We start from the raw sequence: 23,759 nt of genomic DNA, 5'->3' as shown, positions 1-23,759 counted from the left end.
TGAAGGTGGATGGAAAACTCTCTGGGCCCTTTTCTACCACCAAGGGCTTGCGCCAGGGAGATGGGCTTGCCTGTCTCCTTTTCAACCTGGCGCTAGAGAGAGCCATCCGCGACTCGGAGGTGGAATCTTCGGGGACCATCTTTTATAAGTCAATCCAGATCCTGGCATACGCTGATGCCATAGACATCATTGGTTTGAGGTTCTCCTATGTAGGCAGAAGCTTACCAAAGGATCGAGTGTGCAGCACAGAACCTCGGGTTGGAGATAGGTGACACAGATAAGTGACAGTACCTTCGAAGTCGTCCAAAGCTTCACCTATCTGGGGTCAAAAGTCAGCTCGGACAACAACATTGATGTTGAGTTACGCGCAAGGGTGCTGGCTGCCAACCGGTCGTACTACAGAGCCTGAGGAAACTTCTCCACTCTAAAAACCCGACAAAACGGACGAAGCAGGGACTGTACAGAACATTTATAGTCCCAGTACTCACAAACGCCTCTGAGACATGGACGCTGTCCAAACCTGACGAAGCCCACTTAGTCGCGTTCGAGAGGAAGATGCTCAGAAGGATTTTTGGCCCCGTATGTGTGGAAGGACAATGGAGGACCCGCTACAATGTCGACCTCTACACCAATACCGTGAGCGGTATCGAGGATTGTTACAGCAGGCCAAGACCGCAAAGCGGTTGTAGCGCCTGATAAGTAAGTAAGTAAAGACATACATACTGAAAACTACCTAAAACACAAAGAGATAGCAGATCCCCGAAATGATTTCAGCTCTAAAGGAACCTGCTGCCCTAATCAGAATAAGTATCTTGTAAGTTTCCAGTCTAATATATTATATTTTCTAATATAATTTGATCTATTATTTTGATGAATTCACGTTCAACAACCAAAAGGTAAGGAATAGTAGCCGTACTAGAAAAAAACTGGAGGTGTTTTACTGAAGCATGGGATAGTGAATTAATAACTGGTGGATGTTGGAATTTTTGTATCATACACCCAGGTTGCAAGTAGAGCGATAAGAAAGAAAGTCCTTCAAATGCAAGGGTATTTCAGTATTGAACACTGTTCTTCAAGATTTTCTCCGCATCATGACGAGATCGACCTGTCCCAGTCGTACAGGAGATATTCAGAAATTTTTAGAAAGGATTCCGAAACGGATAGTCATCAGCAGACCACCAGCACGCTTATTCTTACCACCAACTGTATGATACATGATAATCTCACAATTGTGTGAATGTCATTAGAATGACACTCGATGACTCAGTTCATAAAGTCGTGTTAGATTGTGCACATGGACCCAGAAGGCCTAAATTGAGATGGACTGATAGAGTCGAAGTGTCCGTAAGAAAGACAGGGATATTGGGTACTTAAGCTAAGCTTTTAGGTGCAGGATGCGTACTTGCGAACAGACGAAGAAAGGGCTTGCTGAACAAATCATGGAAGAACACGGATACTACGGCTTGGGTTTTCCGAATTGCCCAACCGAAAAATCTTGTGAAAAGGAGTATTGGTGCAGTGTAGGTACAAATGATGGATCTTAGAAAGCAAGTCATATTTTTGTCTTGCTCCGGACATAGCCTCTTATTAGTGGAGTGCCAGGCAGTACATCATTCACAATTCATCGTCCTCAAGGATCACAGTGATACAAGATTATCATTCAAAGAGCGTACTAAAAGCGCTCTCAGGAGGGCTTCGTCGAGATGAATGAAGAATTGTCCTTCACATGCAAAGGCCATTATTTGTTTGCAAATGGTTACTTACACACTTAAAAGTGCTATAGAGCGGACTAATGAAATATGGAGCCAATTTTATGCCGGCTGGGATATTTGCAAGGGCGCCAGGAGCCTACGAAACGGCTCTGTTTCTCAATATTTCTCTACACGACGAGGAAAAACATTTCAACTATAATACAATAAATTGATTTACTAATAGGTACATGATATAATGGTAATCTATTGCAAAGTCTGCCATTTACACACATTCCTCCCGGCGAAGGAATCTATGACCGTGGCTAAATATTTAAATTTATATTAATTTTCACCGGACTCGCAGTTAAATATAAAAATTAAATGATTGAATTAAATGATAAATCTCTTGCGTTCTATACTTACGACTCACCTATCATCCTACAACCGTTTCCAGCTGTCGTATCACTTCCTCCACCTGATCGCGACCCATCTCGAAGTTGATCGCTCGCGACTTCGAATCACTGTCCCGGCAGGCGAGCGTCACCGTGCACAGTTGTTTGCGCATCGATGCCAGGCTGCTGCTTCCCATAATCCAGCTTACGTTCCAATCGAAAGATTCCACCAACGGAACGCCACCCTCGCGCCGATTAACCTCATCGATCAATCGTTGCGCTATTTCCGGCCGGCGAAGATTCACTATCTCCAACACACGGTCTGCCCGGTTCGGTGGGAGCTGGCTCAGGTGGGACCGGAAGCGCATCTCGTCAACCTCACCGAGACAGTACTTACGGACAAGGTTTTCAAACAGTTTTAGCGTGTGCTTTAGCTCATCGCTGGTAGAGGATTGGCCGAGCAGGTTGGCTAACCGTTCACGGGACCGCTGAGATCGTGGCAGCAGCTCGACAATGTAATCGATCAGCAGGAAAATAACCTACAAATGAGAAGGGATTTGACGTGAGACGTTGGCTCATGGGATGGGTCACTCACTTCTCTAGGCAAATTACCTCCGTGAAATCTTGCTCCGATGAGGTTTTGATGATAATATCGTGCATCTTGTAGCTTCTTTTATCGCGATTACTTCCGAGGGCGGTATTCGTGTTCCGGCGCTGCGGTTTGTTTTGGTTCAGAGGTTGCTGATTGCTCTTTGAAATTGTTTGACAGTTTATGGCTGGTTCGGTGCAGGTTTACACGGTGATGTTGAAAACTTCCACTGCTCATTCAATTTGACCGTTGCTACTCGTTTACCGGTTTAACCAAAAATTTCTTTCATTTCGCAAAGAGAAAAACAATATTAAGGACACAGTTCCGTTCGTTCTCTCTAATACATTATCTTTATTGGTTTATTTTGATTTCAATTTGAAGATTGATCCATTAGTATGCGCGTCACAAAAATTAAATCTCTTCATAATGGTTGGGGAGACCAATTCGTTCGTTCTAAAGCTGTACGCCGATGAGATTGTTTGTCTGCTGGTTGTGCAGTGCCTATGCGAAGAAGAACATAGTTTTAAACTATTTGTTGTCCATTTTTTATATGGAGCCCACGCGCCTATTAACAATAAGATAAGATTTTTTTGTTTGTAATTTTGTTCTGCGCTTCACACAACTGCTTATCCTCCTAATCGCTGCTCTGGCGAGAAAATTAAATTCTTTTTCGACGCCAAAAAAGAAATAACGCTCCGCTTCCGCTGTGATGTGTGTGCACGTTCGTTAGAAGGTAAAATCTGAAGGTGGCTCCTTTCTTTTTCTCTATTCATTTCAACACGCGAAAGGAATGTGTATCGCTCTATAACCATTTCTAGCGTCACGCTTTACTAGTGTAGTGAATAAAGGAAGATAATAAGCGAAGAGAAAAAGTTAAAAGCTGGTTCAAAAATATCGTTGATTTTGTGTCGCCTCCCCCATCATCATCATCATCATCATCGCTTTCTACTATTGTGACCTGGTGGTATTATCGACGTTTCGTTCGCGATTCGTTCTAAATTGACTGTACGTATTTTGTGTATATATATATTCGTGTTAAGATTTGAAATCCATAGCAAAACGGCGGTTCCACGCTTTGACTACTATTTTTCGCTACTCCGTTGGCAAATAACCGGAAGTCGTTGTCGGTGTTCACACTATACGCTATTTCTGCCATTTTTTTAAAGGTTTTGTAATAAGAATGCGGAGGAGCATGCAATACCATCTCCACGCTGTAAGTGTATACGGCTGACGCTTGTTTTGTATCAAAATTATCCCACCAAACCCACCGCGAGGAGTGTAGGTGCTCTCCCGTTGGGAGGTAGCCTGCTGGAACAACAGGTGGCCAGCTGGCATCAACCCTACCCCCGCGGGCGGGATACAAAATATTCCTATTCCCAAAAATCTCTAGACCTTCGTTGGACATGAGTGGGCGCCACGCGCCACCCGAGTACAACCTAGTGCGCGTTTGATTGATGAGTGATTGATGGGACTTCAAAAAAGACGACAAGTCCGTTCCCTCGCTCCCCACCCCAAAAAAACGTTGATGGTCATTTTGGTTCGAGATTTGTGATCAGTATTTCGTTGAGGCAGTCTTTTTTTGCAAATAGTCGGTGTACTTGGTTATCGGTTCGCGAATGTTGCTTTCACTCTAGGTAGTTTTGTGTTCCGGGTCCTGTGTGTTGCACGCGCTAGACGGAACACAACGCTCCATATCTCTCTATTACTTATTTTGCGCAACTGACCACGTGTCCTGGATGATGGCGCTAGCGCAAAAATGGCGCATGAAATAGTGGGCCAACCCAACCCGCGCCCAATTCCCTTAGTAGAGACTGTTTGCAAGTGTAGTAAAATTGTTCGAAAATTGTTCCTTTTCCAACCAACACACACCTGCATGGCTCGGGGCCTTCTATCCTGTTCAAACTTATTTTGCGCAATGCTTCTATAGGTTGCTCCTTATTCCTTCACACAATTCCCTTTCTAAGCTTCGTCTTCTTCCTCTTTTTATCCTACTAGTTTGTTTTAAAACTATAAAATAAAAATACAAATAATTTTAGTCGTTCAATTCTCGCACAGTAGAATCCTCTTCCCCCCGCCTCCCCTATGTTTTTGTCTTGTTTTGTGTTTTTTTTATTCGTTTTAAAAACATCGTATCGCCTAACGACCAATCTCAGTAGCATTGGAGCTAGTTTCTTACTAATGTGACCCATGTTCTACATACGTCTTCTACGGGCTACTACGATTCATAAATCAGCAATTTTACTTTGCGCAGCAACCGTCGCCCCCCGCTCTAGCTGGACGTCACAGACATTTGTTTTACACACACACGCACATACACACACACACAAACTCTCAAAGTGTGTGTGATGTTGTTCGATCTTTGAATTTGAATTTTCTTTTTCTTTTTCCCTTCTTTAATTCGATTTTCATGCTTTTCATGTTGGGTCTCATTAAAAACCTTCCGCTCCATGCGATACAATTCACCTAGCGGACCTTGCATTTAATTCCACCCGCATCATCGGCCAAAGGAACTCTTTTGACACAGTAGAGCAATGGAACAATCTGCAGATTATGTGCTCTATTTTCAAATGAAAAACAAATCATACACCGCTTAAAAGCAAACTAAAAGCAAAAAAAGTGCAGCATAACTTGCCACATCCCGCCGTAATCGGTTGTCTGCAAAATCGCAAGTCAAGTTTGTTTGAAAATGTTTATTGGTTCTTTTGTGATTTATAGTAATTAAAAGGAGAAAAAAAATCGTAGCAAAAGGGATAGGATACCACTCGGCCGTTTTTTTTACGTAGGCATACCGTAGCGTAGACGTCACAACTAAACACCAAACCAATTGAAGAAAATGACAAACAATAAGTGGAAAAGACGCAAAAGAATAAGGATTTCATTTGCTCCTGGGTTCCGAGCGTGTTCCGCCTTTCTGTTCAGTTTCAGACCAACATTTACATACTGGCATTTGAAGAGGACACGCGAGTTCTACAGTATAAGAATGTGTTCGTTTATTTCAAAATGTTTCTCGTTTTTTTGTTTGTGTTTCCTGCTTGCTTCCTAAACAACCTATAAGTTTAAGGATATTCGTAGATAGACGGACACACGCGAAAGATTCCGAGAGATTTCACTGTTCCAATCTTCATCGCCACTAATAACAAACATAACTTTATATCTTCGTTACATTCCCCGCTGGCCTGTTGTTGAGCCGATAGCTGCTGCTGGGGCTGCTGCTGGGGACCGTTATTAACATCGTTATCAAAAAAAGTGTATTTTTAAAAATCGTTCATCACTTTAAAACTAAATTTTAATGTAATCAAATCTTGGTGGTTGCGTGTGTTTGTGTGCGAGAAAGCGCCAGTTTCGTAGTGTGTATGTTTGATTTTTCTTTTCGTTTTCTTCTTCTTATGAACAATACAATTATCCTGTGCCTTCTCTCTCTCTCTCTCACTCCCGCTGCCAGAGGTTCACATTTCGTTGCTGTTTTCCCTTTTTTTTTGTTTTTCGAATCATAAAACGTTCCAAATTTCACGGTCTTTCTTTACCACACTTTACCACGTTTTCATATAGTTCTCGTTTTCAATCTCTCTCTCTCTTTCGGGTGTCGTGTAACTTATATTTTTTACCCCATTTATTTATTTCCATAAGAGTGTGTATGATGCTGTTCGTGTGTGTGTGTGTGTGTGTGTTTTTTTTTGTATAATTATTATTATTAATAATAAGAATTATAATTAATTAATAATCAATAGCAGCTGTTTGTTTTGTTCAGCCAACTTGCTTTTACTCTGCCGTTACCTCTGGAGCTGCCGCCGGTGGTGGTGGAGGTTGCTGAAGCTGAGCTGCCTTTTCTGGAATTTTCTCCTGGGAAAACAGGGAAACAGAAAACACACACATTAAGTTATGCAATTAGTGTGCAAGAGCCTTTAAAAACAATTCGTCATTATTACCTCCTTTTTGTGCTCAGCCTCGCCATTCAGACTTTCGGTGGCAGATGTATCGTGGACACCGTTCTGACCGTTTTCGACTGTGCCATTTTCGGTCGTGCCGTTTTCAGTTTTGCCGTTCTCAGTCGTTCCATTGCTGGTTCCGTGGTCCGAGGTTCCATTCTGCTGCGGGCGGTGGCACACGACGGCCGAAGAACGGGAACGCGCGGCGCATAAAGGGATGAAAGAGGGGGTGACGACGCGACACGCCATGTGCGAAAGCGAAGACGGGAGGCAGCGGAAAATGTGGAAATGGCGACAGTGAAAGTGATGATAGGAGATGGATAGCAATAGAATTAGGTGGGAAAAGGAAGAGAGAAAGAGAAAGAGAGAGAGAGAGAGAAAATATGTGTAAATATTAACAAATATATACAAGTATTGGGTACATTGGGTGAAACCACCGCGAGGAGACACATAACCATGTGAAGGAGGCTTGATTTTACAAAATGGTAAAATATAATTGGAAGCGCACACACACACACACAAATACCAAAAAACCATACACTGTAACTCTAGGAGATTAGTAAACGCTCTAGTGGACTCCATTTGTTCACACTGTCGTATGATGTGTCGTATGCATAGGAGAGAAGCCGTAGAGAGAGCATGGAAGACGACAATTCAAACGGAAGATGACACAGTATGCAAGTAAACTTTAACAGATGATGCATTTATAGTGAAGATGAAACGATGAAATGCATACAACAACAAAAAATACATCTTCGTCACTTGTAATGCGCATAGGCAGTAAAAGATGATCGCAATAGATGATTTAACTACCATCACAGTCTTCGAGAACCGATGAGAGACAAATACAACATATGTGGTTTAATGCTTGCATGCTTGCAACACCGTTCAACAGAATGAGGTACACAACGAAAGCAGCTAAGGTAATGTGTTACAGACACATGCCAGGACACGCTATTAGAACATCGACCAGAGCTTTTTATCAGCTCAGAGAATGATTGATTTGAACCGCGAAGGAGTATTTGAAAGCTCACTAAACTGTATAATTTGCTTATGAATCTCAAAAGAGCCGATCAAAGGTTCAACTCTCCATCTAGTCGCTCCTTTCACCCTGATTCGACTCAATGAAAAGAGTGAGTTCATAATCTCTTTTCAATCTCGATAGATGAAGATGCAGTGTGTGCTTGTGGTTGTGGTGTTTCGTTTATACATTTCATACATGCCACCAGTTAACCCTTTCTCCTCAGCTGCCTTTTTTTGGGCCTTTTCAATTACAACGCAGAATGTGACGAACAACTCCAAAGTAAACGTAACCCACCCCAGCGCGAAAACCCGATTCCGAACAGAGAGTGAAATTTTAACATAAAAACAGGAACAATTCAACAATCGGTTCTAACGTGCTAGACGGATCAAGAGAATCAGGAACGGAACTAGTCGAAGAGAGAGAGAGAAAGTGAGGAAGTGTGCGTAACAGACTAAAAAAGAACTTACTAAATAGTGCACAAGCTAACCGATCTCAGCAAACATTTTCGATTAAAACTATTATAATTTAGCATTTGCAATCAATTCAATTCTATTACGAATTCAATGTTGCACCATGTTGAACTGAAAGAAGTATTTTCCATATCTACAAAGATGAATTTGTAGCTCAATTTATACGTACGTGAATCATGATAAATAAATTAAATATTTGCTTAAACCAATCGGTAGCTATCTCTAATGTAACAGAACAAAACAATGGATGTAACTTATTCACCTATTTCTTATCTAAATCCCACTGCCAATAATTTCAAACACCCATCACCAGAGTAAATAAATATTAATATGTTTGTTAAACGAAACAGCAAACTATTATTCGTAGCAAAACTGTTAGAGGTAATGATTAAAATTAGCAAAGTAAAACACTCAACAAAACACGAAGGAAGTAATTAATGCACAACACGACCGGATGTGCTCCAGTAAAATAGGCAAACGAATGAAAGAAAAAAAAACATAAACGTCGTCAAACGAATATTAAAGCAGCAGCAACATAATGTTTTAACGAAACCAAAATAACTTCATGAAAAAAATCAAAATCGAAATCATGTAGCAGAACTAGAGGAGAGGGACAGCAACAGAAAACAGGAAAAACAAACAGATATCGAAAAGATGGCGCCAACGAAAACAAGAACAGAAACAAAGTTAAACATTAACCGCACTTGGATGGTTGTGGTAGTGGTAGTAGTAGAAGTAGTGGCGGCGACCTTTTGCCCCTTTTCCGTTGGACCATCCTCATCGATCATCGATCGCAAATTACTAAACTTGTAAGCATTCTGCTCTCATCACACGTGTCAGTGGTTTTACGATTTGTATGTATGTATGTATGTGTGTGTGAATACGTGTGTTCGTGTGTATGTCGAATGTGTGTGTGTTTGTAATAGACAAAAGAAGGAAAAAAAAGAACAGACAAACAAACAGACAAACAAACAAACAAACAAACAAACAAACAAACAATCAAACAAAGCAATCTAAACAAACAAACAAACAAACAATTCGGCAACAAAAAGCACGTTGCTTCACGTTTGCTTCTCGTTCCTAGGCATGGGAGTGGGATGGTAAGATGGGCTGTTGCTGTAGTTGTAGTAGTAGTGTTGTGGATTCGCTAACAGAGAGAAGAAGAGTGAGTGTGAAAGATTATTCACCTTTTGCGCGACCGTTTCCTCTACTTCTGCCGGTACGGCGGCCACCGGGGACGCTTCGGTCTCGCCGGTTGTTTCTGTCTCTGGCGCTGCTGCCTTGGTGGGCGATGCTGCCGCCAGCTGCTGTTCAGTATCGGCGGCTGCCACCTTCCTCTCTTCGCTACTACTAGCATCCTCGGCCGTGGTGCTGGTGACAGGCTTCTCAGTTTCCTCGACCTTTGCCACCGACGCTTCTTCCACCGCCGCCACCGCCCCGGAGTCCACCGCCGTGGGCGAATCAATCTGTTGCTTAGCTACTTCTACTTCTGCTTCTGGAAGGGAGGATGGGATGGAAGAGCTGATAGGATCGTCACCCGTGGATGATGGTGCAGGTGGTAGAGGCGTCGCCTCCTGCTGCTCGGAAACAGCGGCGGCTACCTCCGCGGGCGACTCTGGTGGTGGTGGTGGCAAGCTGACATCACTCTGGGACAGGGTCGGTGGCGACGGAAGCGATTCGAGACTGTTTTGTGGCAGCGGAGAGGAGATGTCCACCGAGAGCACGCTGGTGTCCTGTTGCTTCAGCTCATCCGTACCGTGCTCCGCGGCCGGGGCAGCGGCAGCAATCGTTGGCAGCGGCGATGGCAGAGAATCGGGAACGGTCTCCTCATCATCAACGGCCGGCGGAGGTGGAGGCGGTGGCAGATCATCAATGTTGTTACTGATTTCATCGACCTCGGGCAACGACGGCGGGGCAGCAGCGGCGAGTTCCGGAACGGCGGTCTGTACCACTTCTTCCTGCTCTACCGCCGGTGCAGCACCACTAGCAGCCGTTGGGATCTCGCCACTCTCAATCTTATCAACAGCCTGTTCGAGAATTTCACCCACAGCCTTTGAAGCCGTCTCCTTGATTTCTTCCGTTACCACTGGTTGTTCCGATTCGTTTGCAGTTTCTACTGGTGCTGCTGGTGCTGCTGCTACCTCTGCAACCTTTGCCGCAACAATTGATTCTTCAACAACAACGGGTGCCGGTTGCTCGTCGGAAACCGTTTCCGATGGCAGTACCGCGACAACAGCAGGTTCCGCCTTCTTAGCTTCATCAACGGTGGTGGAAGCTGGCGCTTCGAGTGGACTGACATCCCCCTCAACGGTTGCACCCTGACCCTCAACAGACTGGGCAACTACTTCAACCGAACCTTCCTCAACAGGGGCAACGACGGGTGCCTCGACCGATGGCAATCCCTCGGACGGAACCGTACCGACCGATGGAACACTCTCCTCCGGCTCATTTGCAACTTGCGACAGCGAAGCCTCAACGAACACCATCACCTGAGAGGGTGGAGGAATGGAGGGTAGCGGAGGTGGAGGCGTACCTTCACCACCATCTACAATCTTTTCCGACTCGCTAACAACATTATCGGTCAAGTTGGTGGTGGTGGTGGTGATGGGGGTAGTAGTAGTGGTAGTAGTAGTAGTGGTACTATTTTCGAGATTGGTAGTATTGGAGGGAGTGGTAGAAGTAGTCGTAGCAGCAACTTCGTTCTCTACTGACGTTTCGGGTTTGATGTCTACCTCAACAGCAGAACTACTGGTAGTGGTAGTAGTAGTACTAGGAGTAGAATTGTTTACCTCAACGACAGCCGGTTCAACTACCTTCTCCTCAACCGGGGCAGCGGTAGTGGTTTCCGGTTCCGGTTTCTCTTCCTGTGCCTTCGGGACGGTCGGTTCTTCTACCACGGCGGGTGCAGCCGCCTCTTTCGGCTCCACCGGAGCTTCTTCCACCGGTGCCGGAACAGGAGCAGCAACAGTTTCCTGAGCTGCCACAGCCACCGCCTCAATCGCCGGTTCCTCTACTTTGGTGGTATCAACGGCGGGCGCGGTGGTGGTAGTTACATCAGCAGCCGGAGTCGGAGCAGCAGCGGCAACAGCTTCAACAGCAGGTGCAGCTACAGCGGCGGTGGTAGTCGAAACTTCGGGGGCAGCGGCTACAGCGGGTTCCACTTTCGTTTCACTCGTGCCGGCTTCAACCGTGGCGGAAGCGGCTTCTTGAGCTACGGCAGCAGTAGCGGCGACAGTGTCCTCAGTGGGCTGAGGTGAAAGAATCGTGGTAAAGGGAGAGAGAGAGAGAGTAAGAATTAGTATAAGAGAAGCACACGCACAAAAATGAAATCTTAAACTTATATAAATAATCGAACTAATCCCCAAATTCACTTCACACGATTCCAGATCACAAGAATTTGAATCAAAATTTACTTATAGAACTTTGTAGGATGTATAATTCTAGACTGTATTATTTAGCACAGAATAGATTTTTTTTTAGCAAGAACTAATTTCTGCGAAACTTTCTAGACCAGTTTCTAAACAAAGTACAAAGAAATTCAACGTTTTAGGCTTTCCAAGATTCACTTCATCCTGCACCGAATCCAGAAATGTTTGGAACTCTACTCATTCATCCTCTTCATTTTTTCCTTACAATATTTTTAAACCACATTTAAACTCATCCTACGGTTTCAATGCGTAACACTACACAAAGCTGGCCATTCACCTTAACACCACCCATCTTGAAGTATAAGATCAGTAGACAAACAACTAAAACGATCACTATAATTGCTGGTAAAATTTTGCTGAGATTTTCACAGTTTTCTTTGCAAACACAAAGAAAACTGAACCAACGTTCGATGGAAACACGGGACCACTTTTTGATTGGGCACTTTTTTTTTCTTTAAATAGTTCCGCGATGACACTTCCAAATCCAAAGTGTCTCTGTGTTCTTGTGCCGATCCTAAGCTTTCACTAAAGGGGCTCCTTCTCAACTAGAAGACTAGAGGTCTTAAGCAACGGCTGTTTAGCTATATATGGCTGCGACACTGCACTATTTGAATATCTATCCCGCACCGATGACCGGTCGTTCCTTTCCGGCAGAAGCTTTGACTAAAACTGAACCATCGCAACGCAATACAATTTAATTTATATATCCCCCAATGTGCGCGCCTCTCCTCGACGGTCTTCGGCGACACATGCGGCGACGCATACACACAAGACGTCCGTATTTCTTTCGCATTCACCTCGCTGCTGTTCCTCTTTTTCTTCGCACACCGAAAGCTGACCTAGGAAATACCACATACCGCAGTGCGCAGTCGGCTGTTCGGCCTACTATGTCTCATGTCCCCTCCCCGGCCGGTTGGCGAGAACGAACGATGGACGGATGGCGGTGATCCATCTCCCGTATGCGCCCAGCCACCCACCTTCCTCCCGTATGCGCCCAGAGAGCTAATGATCCTACGACAACGATTTTGAAAACCCACACACATTAGCAAAACACCTCCACGGGTACGCACATCCATGCACATTCCGAAAGGATGGCAGCGGACACAGATAGGCGAAGCGTTTTGAGAAGGGAGCGAAAATAGTAAAAGTGACACACCACTACACAGCCCGCCGCCATCGAGAGGCAGCAGAAAATTTTTTTTACGGAATTGCATTGAGGAAAGCATCGTACGTCCACCACCACCGGGCTTCCCGTTTTCCCGGCGCACATGAGAACCCTGGTTCAAGTGGACGTCAATGGTTCTTTGCAGCATCCGGGCGGATACCATGCCAGAGGGGCGGACAGCGAGTCAACGGCTCTGGGTGCAGTGCTCGAAGGGTTGGATGATATTCAACTCATTCAGTTTGCGCAGGTTTCAGTGGATGGAGCAGCAGCAGCAGCAGAGAGTGTTTGTGGCAAAAGTTGGCCCAATGTTGGCACAACCGATCCGGATGAATAGTATTGCGTGTGTGGGATGATCGTACCGTGGCATGCACCCGGTTGGCGAGCGAAAAACTTGCGGAAAATCCTTTATTTATTGTGGGTTCAAGAAGGCAGGTATTAACATTCTGTTGACAAACTTGCCACCGCGTTCTTAGCTCTGCATTAGTCACATGATGGTTGATTCGCATGTGCATTTAAAAAATAGATAGACTTTAGCGATTTTCTAGAGATCCATTCGTACGGTCCCCGCCGTCTGTTTTATTACGAACTTCTTGTAAAGACAAAATATTACAGCGTATCGAGTGATTCGGAGTAGCTATGACCGTTGAATCGCGGTAGAAACGGGTGAGAAACATCAAGGCTTCCCTTCCAGGAGTCAGAGCATCCATCTAAAACAAACAAAACTCGCCAAATGTCTGTAACCAAATGGCCGTATGAGGTTCTATCCAAGACACTTTAAATTGGCCTTAGCAACTACCAACAAATTTTAGGAACTCCAACCGAACGTCACAACAATCATGGCTAACGGACGAGCAGGGCCGCAAGGGAAGTAGTAACAAAGGAGCATAGCTTCTTTCCTTGAATATAAAAATCGAGCAATGTTTTATACATCCAGTTATATATAATAGCTTATTTTAATTGCCGTCCGGAGGCTGCATCGTCATACAACCAATAACATTACATGGAACAGAAGGGAAAAGAAGACGCCATATAACACCGGGAAAGTAAACGAAACTGTCCAGTGAACTTCATTTACGAATTCCCGTAAACTGTCCAATCACTTTACCAACATAGTTAATGAGATGGTTTCTAAGTAAAAGCAGCGCGCACATCCCACACAACACAACGGGGCGAGACATAATGAATGGTGAAATAATAGCAAAACGTTAAAGTCATCCACTATGGCAACGGTTTGCAGTGGAAAATGCTATCCAGAGCAGCACCTCTGCTATTTCCTTGCTTGTGGATTCATTCGAAGGAAATGCATATCGCCCACCAGGCGTGGGGTAGCTGAGGCGAAAATCAGGAACACGACCTAACCTAACGAAGCATAAGCTAGCTCCGAGGGAAATAAAGTGGATGCAAAAAATCAACAATAAATCAGGCACTCTCTACAAACTCGCGCACAGCATAGAACACCACCGAGGACTACCGGTTCCTGCGCAGTAACACAACGGCCATATTTAACATGCTTCTCATTTTCAATTAAACATCGCTCCCTTCACTCACTGAACGTTGGGAACGAGTATTGGAATAATGGTTGAGTCGCTCCCTGGTAAAGCACGTGGGAGATCCTGGTGAAACGTATGTCCTAAGATCGATCTTAAATTACGTTTTTTGTTATACGAAAAACAAAAACCTCCAACATCATATTAGTTATATGTCCCCAACAAAGAAACTACATTGGTTTGAATAACCTTCACACAAACACACACAGCTCTGCCAAGACACGTTTGAAGAAGTGCAGCAATATAAAGAAGGCAGGTAAAGAGATACCCGTCGTAACCCACCATTGCCGTCATTCCACGCGCAACGACGATGCAATATCGCAGCTCGCCGGAAAATGGTGATATCGGGGGAGAATGGTTTATGGCTTCCGAAATGAAGCAGTGCAACAGACCAACAACGCATTAAACAAGAGCCTCTTTTGCCGTAGATGAACCCTGGCTAAAATCAATCAGGCGTAGTAGAGCCTATTACGTTGCATTGTCGATCGTGGATACCTTCCAATGCGTACACTGTGGACACGGTGGTCGGTAAGAATACCATCTGCGTTGGAGAGATGTGTGGCATGCATGTGCCAAAACGGATGCCTACGCTCGGCTACAAACAGTACGAAGACGAGGACGACAAGAGAAACGAATGCAATTTACTCCAACCCCCCCCCCCCCCCCCCCCCCCATCCACATCGTCCACAACTTTTTTCTTAGGAATTTGATATAGTTGGCTGGATGGGAAGCAAATGGTGATGAATATCGCTGGGCTGCACCAATAAGACGAAATCTCTCTCTCTCCCAGACACATGTTAGGTTACTTGTTTAGGTATTATCTGTAGCTGCCAATATTTCTGTTTCCATCTTCCACATATAATCAACCCTGTACACACAATTACAGGGATTACCCTATGCAGCTTATATTCGATAATTCGGCCGTACATGTTAACAAGACTGGATGGCTGGATCTGCAATATCCATAAAATCTTGGAGCTTTGGAGCACGCATCTTTTGCTCGTAACTGTCTATTTTTGTCCCAATCTTTCTAGACCAGGTATATTAAACCTGAACTGGATCAGCTATAACGTTTCTTTCGCACTATCTTCATCAGATACGTATTCACTCCTACGGTGCTCCAACTAGCGTAACGAACCGATTGCCTAAAAGGTAAGAGAGGTGGGTTTCAGCGAGACTTCCTCATCGACAAGCAGCAAGAAATGTTGCTAATTTTGGGCAGATCGGCGCGCTGCAACAATAGCAAAACGGTGCATAAGAAGAAGAAAAAAAGGTTTGAAATATACGGTAACCTTTAGCAGCGTCGACTTCCTGGCTGTGATTTAAATGGGTTCTAATGAGTAAATACTAATCGACTCATGTAAGGGATGAATGTGACACATTTTAAACAATTTTATAGTAAATTGTAACAATTTATAATACGGATTGTTTACTACTCCAGTGATTTCATTGTATTTTATAAGCAATTTTTTTCCAAAATTTCTTTCCACGCGTTCGGTGTTCTAATAATGGAGAACAAGGACAAACCCGGCATATGATGACGCTGGCAAAATTGCAATGGAGTTTTGTTGTTTAAATAAACAAAGCGTAGTGTGCCACACAACAAAAAAAAAACGCGGAATTTGGCCAGATTTTGTTTATTTTGTTCCGGGACCGATACAAGCCGAAAGAAACGCCATCCGTAGTAGCGCGCTGTTGCTTAAATTAGGCGACGAATAAATATGCGTCAGCACAAGAAAAATATATTACAATCGTCGGCCAGACCATCCTTCCTTCCTTCCTTGCTAAATGCATTCAAAAAAGACCTCATTACAAACAGATGCGAAGGGGAAATAGAAATGTACGTCATTTCATCATGAAAACAGTATTCAAAATGGCAACATCGGCGCCACCACCATCTCCAACAAAACGCCTTTGAAAAACTAATTTTATTTCGTTATATTTTTTGTTTCAATTTTTATCGATCCTTTTTTTGTTCTGTCGTTATCCTGTTTACTCAGCAGCACCACCACCGAGACACAACAACAGTATGGATTATGTTACCCATTTGCACGGTGTTCGGGAGTGGTGCATACATACATATATATTATCGGCCCATATCGGAAACACTCTCGGGAACACAATATGCTGCTATTGAATCGACTGTTTACTCAAGCATACAGCAGCACATAACTTGCGTCCCCTTCGTAGGTTTACACATGCCAAGTGCTTGATTAATATAATACCCTACTGATTCGTCTGAAGTACTGTTCGCCATTCTTGTTCCGTTTACTTCGGACACAATCAAGTCTAACTATAACCCCTTTTAAAATTTATCCTACGCGTGTATCCAACGACAGAAACCCTCTTCTGTCGCACGAGGAGCAAAACGCCCAGGGTACAGATTCATCATCACTACGAAATACAAATACTAATACAACCTTGAAATGCAGGACCCATACATAAAAGGCATTTAATGCACCCTTTGCATTTAAATTTCAAGGATCAAAATTAGATTTGCAAAACTTATATACCTGCGAAAAAAAAGCGAACCCTCTATTCAAACCCTTTCTCGTGTATGCAAGGACTTACTGTGTGTTTTTTAACATGCAATGGGGTTAAATTTAACTTTAAACCAAAAATGCAAAGAATAAAGATGTAGGCAGATAAGGTGCATGGAAGTATAATATAATTATGACACTAGAACAACGTGCATTTAAAACAGAGCTATCGGACGAGTGGCCATAATAGGACACGTCTGACTAAATGATTGTTACAGGATTTCCCGGATTTTAGGATTCGCTCCGATTTTTTAAAAGATTCCAATACAAATTTAAATTTATTCAACAGTATTTTGATGCTTTCCTAATTATTTTTTCCTGGAGCTCAAAATTTTTTAAAGCCCAAAACTTTAAACAATCGGTTTCCTACACATTTGGGAACATATAAACTTGAAAAAGAGACAAAAAATATCTCCAAAAACTTTCGGGATATCCTGTAATTGGTTCGTAGTACAAGATGTCGATTTTATTTTGTCATACACTAAATGCGACAAGTTGGACCAAGACGTAGTAATTTTGCTTTCGTATGCATTTTATATTAATCCATTGATTTATGACCACACAGGTGGTATGGTACAGCCGATGGTGCAGACAATAATTTTTCAAACATTATTCTTTATTTTAAAATTTTAATTAACAAACTTCAATTACATTAACAGTCAAGCATTTAAAAAATAAACAGTATAAATTGTTGAAATAACTGAGCAAAAATAAAGTTGTGTACTAAATGAAGCAACTCTTGTCAGAACTAAGTGCACCCATGTAGGAAAGATCCACAACCATTTCCATTGCTTTAACGTAAACTATATCGACCAAAAATTACTTGCTTCATTACGATACCCGCTCATCTGTCAACACACTCTTGGTAAAATGTGATTAACGACGAATGTCTCGTGCGCTTATGACAGGCGCCGAAAGAAAGCAAACCTGCGCAGCGCTAGTTTCCGCAACAGCTGATTTTGCGCAATTTACTGACCTTGACGATCGAATAATAAAAAGTGACGCAAACTACGTACTATTTATTTCGCACCGGTAACAGACATTTGTGCGGTAGTGGGCCCATTCACTAACACGACAGGATCGAGGTTTAATTCCCGCTCAAATCGTATAATGTCATAGAAGCAGAAGAAGCTTGCTTCAATAATCTGGAAGATTATTATCATCAAAAGGGCACAAATGGAATTTAGTGCTAACATTCCACATGCTTGCTTATTTATTCTAAAAAGCTACTCTTAACATCACATCAGAATTCGAAAGTAAATTAAAAAAAAAGTTGGCAGCACCACCACCTCAAAAAACACGCCTATCAACAGTAAACCATTTGATGGCTGTGTTGCGCCGCACGCGACCAAAAACCGTCGTATAGTTTGGTTATTGGTCTCATCATTTTCCGGTCCGGACCACCGGCACAAGATGTGTTTTCCGAAAATTTCCATCCAATCCTTGTGCCGCCACCGCCTTCGTGCAGCAGCAAGCGCTTGCTTCCTCCTTGACACCATCGTTTGTGCAATGCGCGCGATTTTCGAAAATAGAATCTCAACAGCAGCAGCTCAACTACTTACGGACAAAATTGAATTTTGGAACACGATAGCAGATGGCGCATTAGGCAACCGATGGTGCTGCTTTGCTGCCGGTACTGCTAATCATCACCACCACCACGCAGCAAAGCGCACACCAGAACAAGAAGATCAGATACGTTGTGTGATCATCATAAATTTACTGGCGTTCAAGGATAACGCCCCTCGCTTTTTTTTGCGAGATTTCGATCTCCCCTGGCTAAAACCAAATAGTGATGAAAATGTTTAAATTTGTTTGTTTGATACTAGAAAATCGTTCTTTTGCGCAATTTTCAAGCTCAAGATCGTTAAACAAACGGGAAATGGCTTGTGTGCGTATGGATTCTACTTCACGAATCAGTTTGCATTAGAATCGATTGCAGATGAACCATCATGTCAAGAGTTTTCAGATTTCGTAAAAACTTTTTTAACGTTACCATGCCATCTTTAAGATCACTACAAAACGTTCATAATCCACCTTTGGCCCTAATGCTTTTTTTTGCGTATGTGAGATTCAAAAAACTCAAAACACAACAACAGCGCTTGAGCATTTCGTTTCGGCGGTTAAAATCCTTGAAATGCAGGAACGCGCAGCTACTAAACCACAAGAGAATGCCAGGAAGAAAAGTGAAAACAGCATGCACAGGGGAGGAGCCGTTCATTGAAACGATGTAGGAAATGATGTCGTTCGAAAAAGCGACAGCGCCACACACATGTGCCCCCCAGCCGAGCGACATAATATTTACCTTCCCCTCGTTTTTTTTTTTTGCGCGAAGAAAAACATTCTTGACACTGAACTTCATCTTCACCCAAACCAACCATGGCCGAGATTGCGTTGGCCGACCCACCGACGACGACCGTCCGGTGGAATACGGGAGAGTGTGTACGTCTACTACTACTACTACAACACTCCGCTACGGTCGTAGTTGTTTACCAGCCAAGTTGAGAATGCGTACTGTAGTAGGATGTAATGTAAATATGATTTATTTGATAGCACTTGCGCACGAAGAAGGCGCAAGTGTCTTACCCAAACATTAAGTTTGGTACCCCGTGAAGCAAAGATAATATTCAAATATTTTGATTAAATAGAAAGGACACACACCATCATTTTACTTCACCATTACATAAGAGCATGGAGCAAAATGTATAACAGGCCACTGCTTCATTGGTAAGACGACATCGGTGAACCACTAGAACCCTAACTACTTTGTCACATTTTTTTTCTAAATTTTTGGACACTTGCCAATCTATCAGAGACCGTATTTTTAATGTGCATCTCTGATGGCGCGAACATCCACATCAACGTTAAATGCTAACGACGAGAGAAAACGTCGGCGGTGCGTGAAATTAAAAAAACGACCATCATCCAAAAACCGTTCAGATTTCATGGGGGTAAAATTGCGTTTTAAAAGATATACGATTTTCGATCTTGACAAAAAAGGATATAAATAATATCAAATTTGAAAAAGTTTTTATGATACTAATTTGGTAGAAGTTGCACGCCACATCATGCAACGAATATTATAATGCCAAACAAAAACTTTCAAGACAAACATTGTATAACATGATTAAATCTTGCCAACAAAATAACATTTACCCACAAAAAAAATACAAAACATTACTCAAAAAAAGATGCCCAAAGTTAGTTCATCCCGGACAGAGCAGCGCGCGTAGAGCACACAATTCGGTTACCGACAAAAAAAGGAACTAAAATGAAAACATCAACACTTACCTCCTCGGGAACTTTCTCGCATTCACCATTCACCCGCTCCTCGTCCTTCTCCTTTTTGGCCGGCTTCTGCTTGTCCTTTTTGCTGAACGACAGGCTGCGGAAGGACCACTTCTTCTTCGGCTTCTTTGCCTTCTTGTTGGCCTCATCTGCTGCTGGCGCTTTGCTATCGTTTAGTGATTCATCGTTGCTACCATTTTCGAGCGTTTTATTATTGCCGTCCGATTCGCCGTCCGAGGTTGGGGATGCGGCGGCCACACTGGTGTCACCACCGCCGCCACCGTCGCCACCCTCTTTGTTGGACTTTTCTGTGGTGGAGTCCTTTTCATTTTCGGCCGCGTCGGTTTCCACTTTCGTTTCCTGTCGTCATTTGGCACCGCAATCGCAGTACAAGGGCCACACAGAACATAACAACACAGCACGCGCATCAGGACGAACATACAGAACGAAAACATTCCCAAGATGGTGGTGGTACGGTTCGGTTTCGGGTGGTGTGGGGACGCACGATGATTATGAATTAGTATTTGTGACCAATTGTGATGTGCGGTGGTGTAACATATGGGACGAGAACATCATGGAGAGAGAAGAAAAAATTGGAAAACAAAATATTAGTAAGGAATGAATTCATGTGAAAATGACAGAATATCATTTGTTGAAGCATAACTATTTCGAACAAGTGTACGTTCTGTTGTTCAGTTTATATTTGTTATGATTGTATTTGTCAACCCCTTACTCAATACATGATATGAGTTACAGAACAAATACACTCCCTTTCATTAAGTTTTATTATATCAGTTAATATTTCATGCTTCTCGATAACACTTAACGGTAAAAAACATTTGTTTAACAGCCAATTCATCCCGGAGATCATCTTGAAAAATGTTATTCTTCACAATCGAACGGTTGTAGCACAAAAGTTCATTTCTGTTTACGCCTGACAGTATGCAATCGTTTGACAGCCCATTTGATCAGCACGAAACGTTACCCGCGTAACGCTTCCATCTAGCAACGGATGGACAAAACCACATGCAGCAAACCGTACTTAATAGCGTTACGTTTTCGGTCTTTTTTCTTCCGGAGTGGCAATCGTGAGATTTTTAACTGGTCTGAAGAGCATTTTTTGGCATGATAATGATTATTATGAAACATTCTGAAAAAGTAATATTCCCATCTCTGGTTTTATAGCACAACAAGGCACACTGCATGGTGATGCCCTTTGGACAGCGAATGCAATAGCAATGCACAAACCGTTAGACTAGCTCCACTGTGAAGCAGCGTGTTTTGTCTTCAATAATCACCAACTGCAATCAGGACTGAAATAGAACCGAACTAGAGCCACACATTAAAATGGAAAACGTTATCTTATTGTTGCTGATACTACAAGTAAACTATATTTAGGCGCCGGTTGGAATTTAGTCGGTGCGCCTGTTTTGTTATCGGTACACTCATTCCAACGTATTCCCGGTGCACCCATAACGATGATTAAGAAAATATTCAACAACTTATCGCCTGCGAGGAACCTTCGTATTGCGCGATGACCCCCGTACAGAGAAACACGCACCAGCAGCCGCCACCGATAGGTTCGTTCGCATCATTATCACCGCTTTTTGTGGAACGCCATTGATAATCCCTTATGCATCGGGGATCACATAATTTAAAAATATTTATAAACCAGCTCTCAACCCGGTCGGTCGTATCATGTGCAAGCAGATAACTCGACACGGGATGAATCACTGTCAATCGGCGTGGGCAGATGTGTGCAAACGACGCAAAATACTAATTACACCAATCATCTTTCCTTACACCGGCACAGAGTTGGCATTTCCACCAGGACGCTATCACGCGCGGAACGGTCTGGTCAGAGCATAACCTCATCCTCAGCAAAAGGCATCAGGCTGATTTCATTATCGCCCGTCACACCAGAGCGTAGTCTAGGCCGGGTGAAACGCAATAGACAACATCGTGCCCGAGTGCACAACCTTTCGCACAAAATCAACAACAAACCAAACGGTGTTATGGACGGACTCCCGCGCGGGGAAAAGAATTATGATCATGCACACCGCCAGCTTCCACAGCACAGAGGATGAAACGTGAAAGGTTGCGGACTGACAAGCGAAATAAAATGCGCGCACCGCCGCCGTTCCCAATCTCGCATTGCACTTTGGCTTGGGCTTTTTACTTTCCGGCATCGGTGGTCGAGAAGCCAATAACGCAGCCAGCAATGGGGTGCTATGCAATTAAAGTAAAGCGAAACAAAGGAGGAACAGTGGTGGACCACGCGCGATGCTTTAAGCGCCATCGCGATCGAAGTACAGTTATGATCGTGATTATTTTAAATGAGAACAACACAACTGAACCTCAATGTCTGGCATTACACTATGGGCTCATCAGCTGGCACTATTCTGTGTCGGTTGGTAGCCTCGCTGCACTTTGATCGGTCAGCTTGCTCCCGCATCCAAACACACGTTGGAACACGCTTTCAGCTCATGGCAGTTGCGTGAGTGTCCCATGCAAACACATCAACGTAGTCGAGCAAAAGTTTGAAAACAAACCCCAAAAACAACAAATCGGACAACAAATCGAGGATTTCAGGGTATTTTGATTGCTCGTTCACGTCACTCCCAATTAATCCCCTATTATCTTGCCCAGTTCGTCGTGGCACGCTTCATTTCGGGACGCGTGGTCAATACAGCGAGAAGCTTGGCGTTAATCTTGTTTACGATTAACCACTGCGGACCTGTGGCATGCATATCTACTTGTGGAGGAGTAGCGCATTCGCGCATCGATAAATTATCTCGCTTGTATCGAGGCAAGAAATCATAAACATCCAATTAATTGGTTTTGAGTTGCCGTGAGGATAGCAACACAGCAAATAAATCGTGGCACTGAAACGAAGCTTCATACTTGGTAGGTGATACAATTGGAAAAGCTGCTAGCAAAGCTGTCATTGAATTTGGAATATTTCTAGCCACTTGCCAAGTTTTCAAGTACAAATTATGACTATCTCCTCCAGATCTTGAAGGATTTTTGAGATTGACGTGCGAGCCATTTTTGGAATCTGGTCTAGATTAATTGTGCTCTATTGCTATTCTAAAACTACTTATTTTACACAAATCTATCTACATCACTTTTCTCTTCATAACATAAGGTTGTGAGCATCACAAAATGAATCTTTCTTTCTCCCTGGTGTTCATTTTTCAATCATACCCCCATGACTGGGTACATTCGATATAGATGAATCAATGTATCGGAATGAAAGGTGCGTGTGGGTACACTTCACTGTCCAAAATTCCAATCGAAAGGTACAAGAAGCGCACGTGGTTAGCCCAACGGAGCATTAAATCTCGAAAGTAATCATTACCGTTAGAATGTTACCTTTCCGCCCAACTGAAGAAAAAAACCCGATCCCTCTGGCCATCCACCATTACCACCGTTTGCTGGGTAAGTGATTTAGAAAGCCATCAATCAAACATGTACGCAGATACGCGCACGCTCGCTTCTGAGTCGGTGAAAAGTGCGAACATGAGCGAAAAGTGCACCCATGCTGCTGCTCTGCACTCACGGGTTTTGCCTTCATTCAACGTAAACGGACAAGTTTCCCTTTTTTTCTCACGAGTATCCATCGAAACCACACGCATTTCGGTAGAGAACACTTTCTTCCTCGCCGAGGCACAAACACACAGTGACGGTCGGTATCGCACA

General features: G+C 43.4%; 2 protein-coding genes across 11 annotated transcripts in view; both read right to left on the bottom strand.

The window, feature by feature from the left end:
* Positions 1–1,906: 1,906 nt before the first annotated feature.
* Positions 1,907–2,841, bottom strand: LOC118511591. Its single transcript, XM_036054851.1, has 2 exons — positions 2,696–2,841; positions 1,907–2,622 (listed from the first exon to the last, which is right to left on the bottom strand). Exons 1-2 carry the CDS (start codon positions 2,741–2,743, stop codon positions 2,125–2,127), a joined length of 546 nt encoding a protein of 181 aa, XP_035910744.1. The 5' UTR covers positions 2,744–2,841; the 3' UTR covers positions 1,907–2,124.
* Positions 2,842–3,269: 428 nt separating this feature from the next.
* Positions 3,270–23,759, bottom strand: part of LOC118511590 (flocculation protein FLO11) — a 60,017-nt gene continuing 39,527 nt past the window's right edge. For 6 of the 10 annotated variants that reach the window (XM_036054841.1, XM_036054843.1, XM_036054846.1 and 3 more), the window contains 4 exons: positions 20,061–20,417; positions 9,280–11,340; positions 6,599–6,760; positions 3,270–6,512 (listed from right to left, as the gene is read on the bottom strand). In XM_036054841.1, the coding sequence (XP_035910734.1) occupies positions 6,432–6,512; positions 6,599–6,760; positions 9,280–11,340; positions 20,061–20,417 (2,661 nt within the window). In that variant the 3' untranslated portion in view covers positions 3,270–6,431. Of the gene's footprint in view, positions 6,513–6,598; positions 6,761–9,279; positions 11,341–11,797; positions 12,200–20,060; positions 20,418–23,759 lie in introns of those variants that run through there. The other 4 variants (XM_036054848.1, XM_036054849.1, XM_036054847.1 and 1 more) reach the window with 3 other exon arrangements.

Source organism: Anopheles stephensi, chromosome 3, assembly GCF_013141755.1.
Source record: "Anopheles stephensi strain Indian chromosome 3, UCI_ANSTEP_V1.0, whole genome shotgun sequence".
Lineage (NCBI taxonomy): Eukaryota > Metazoa > Arthropoda > Insecta > Diptera > Culicidae > Anopheles > Anopheles stephensi.
Note: the sequence above shows the minus strand (reverse complement) of the source record. Positions and strands in the feature narration are given on the sequence as shown.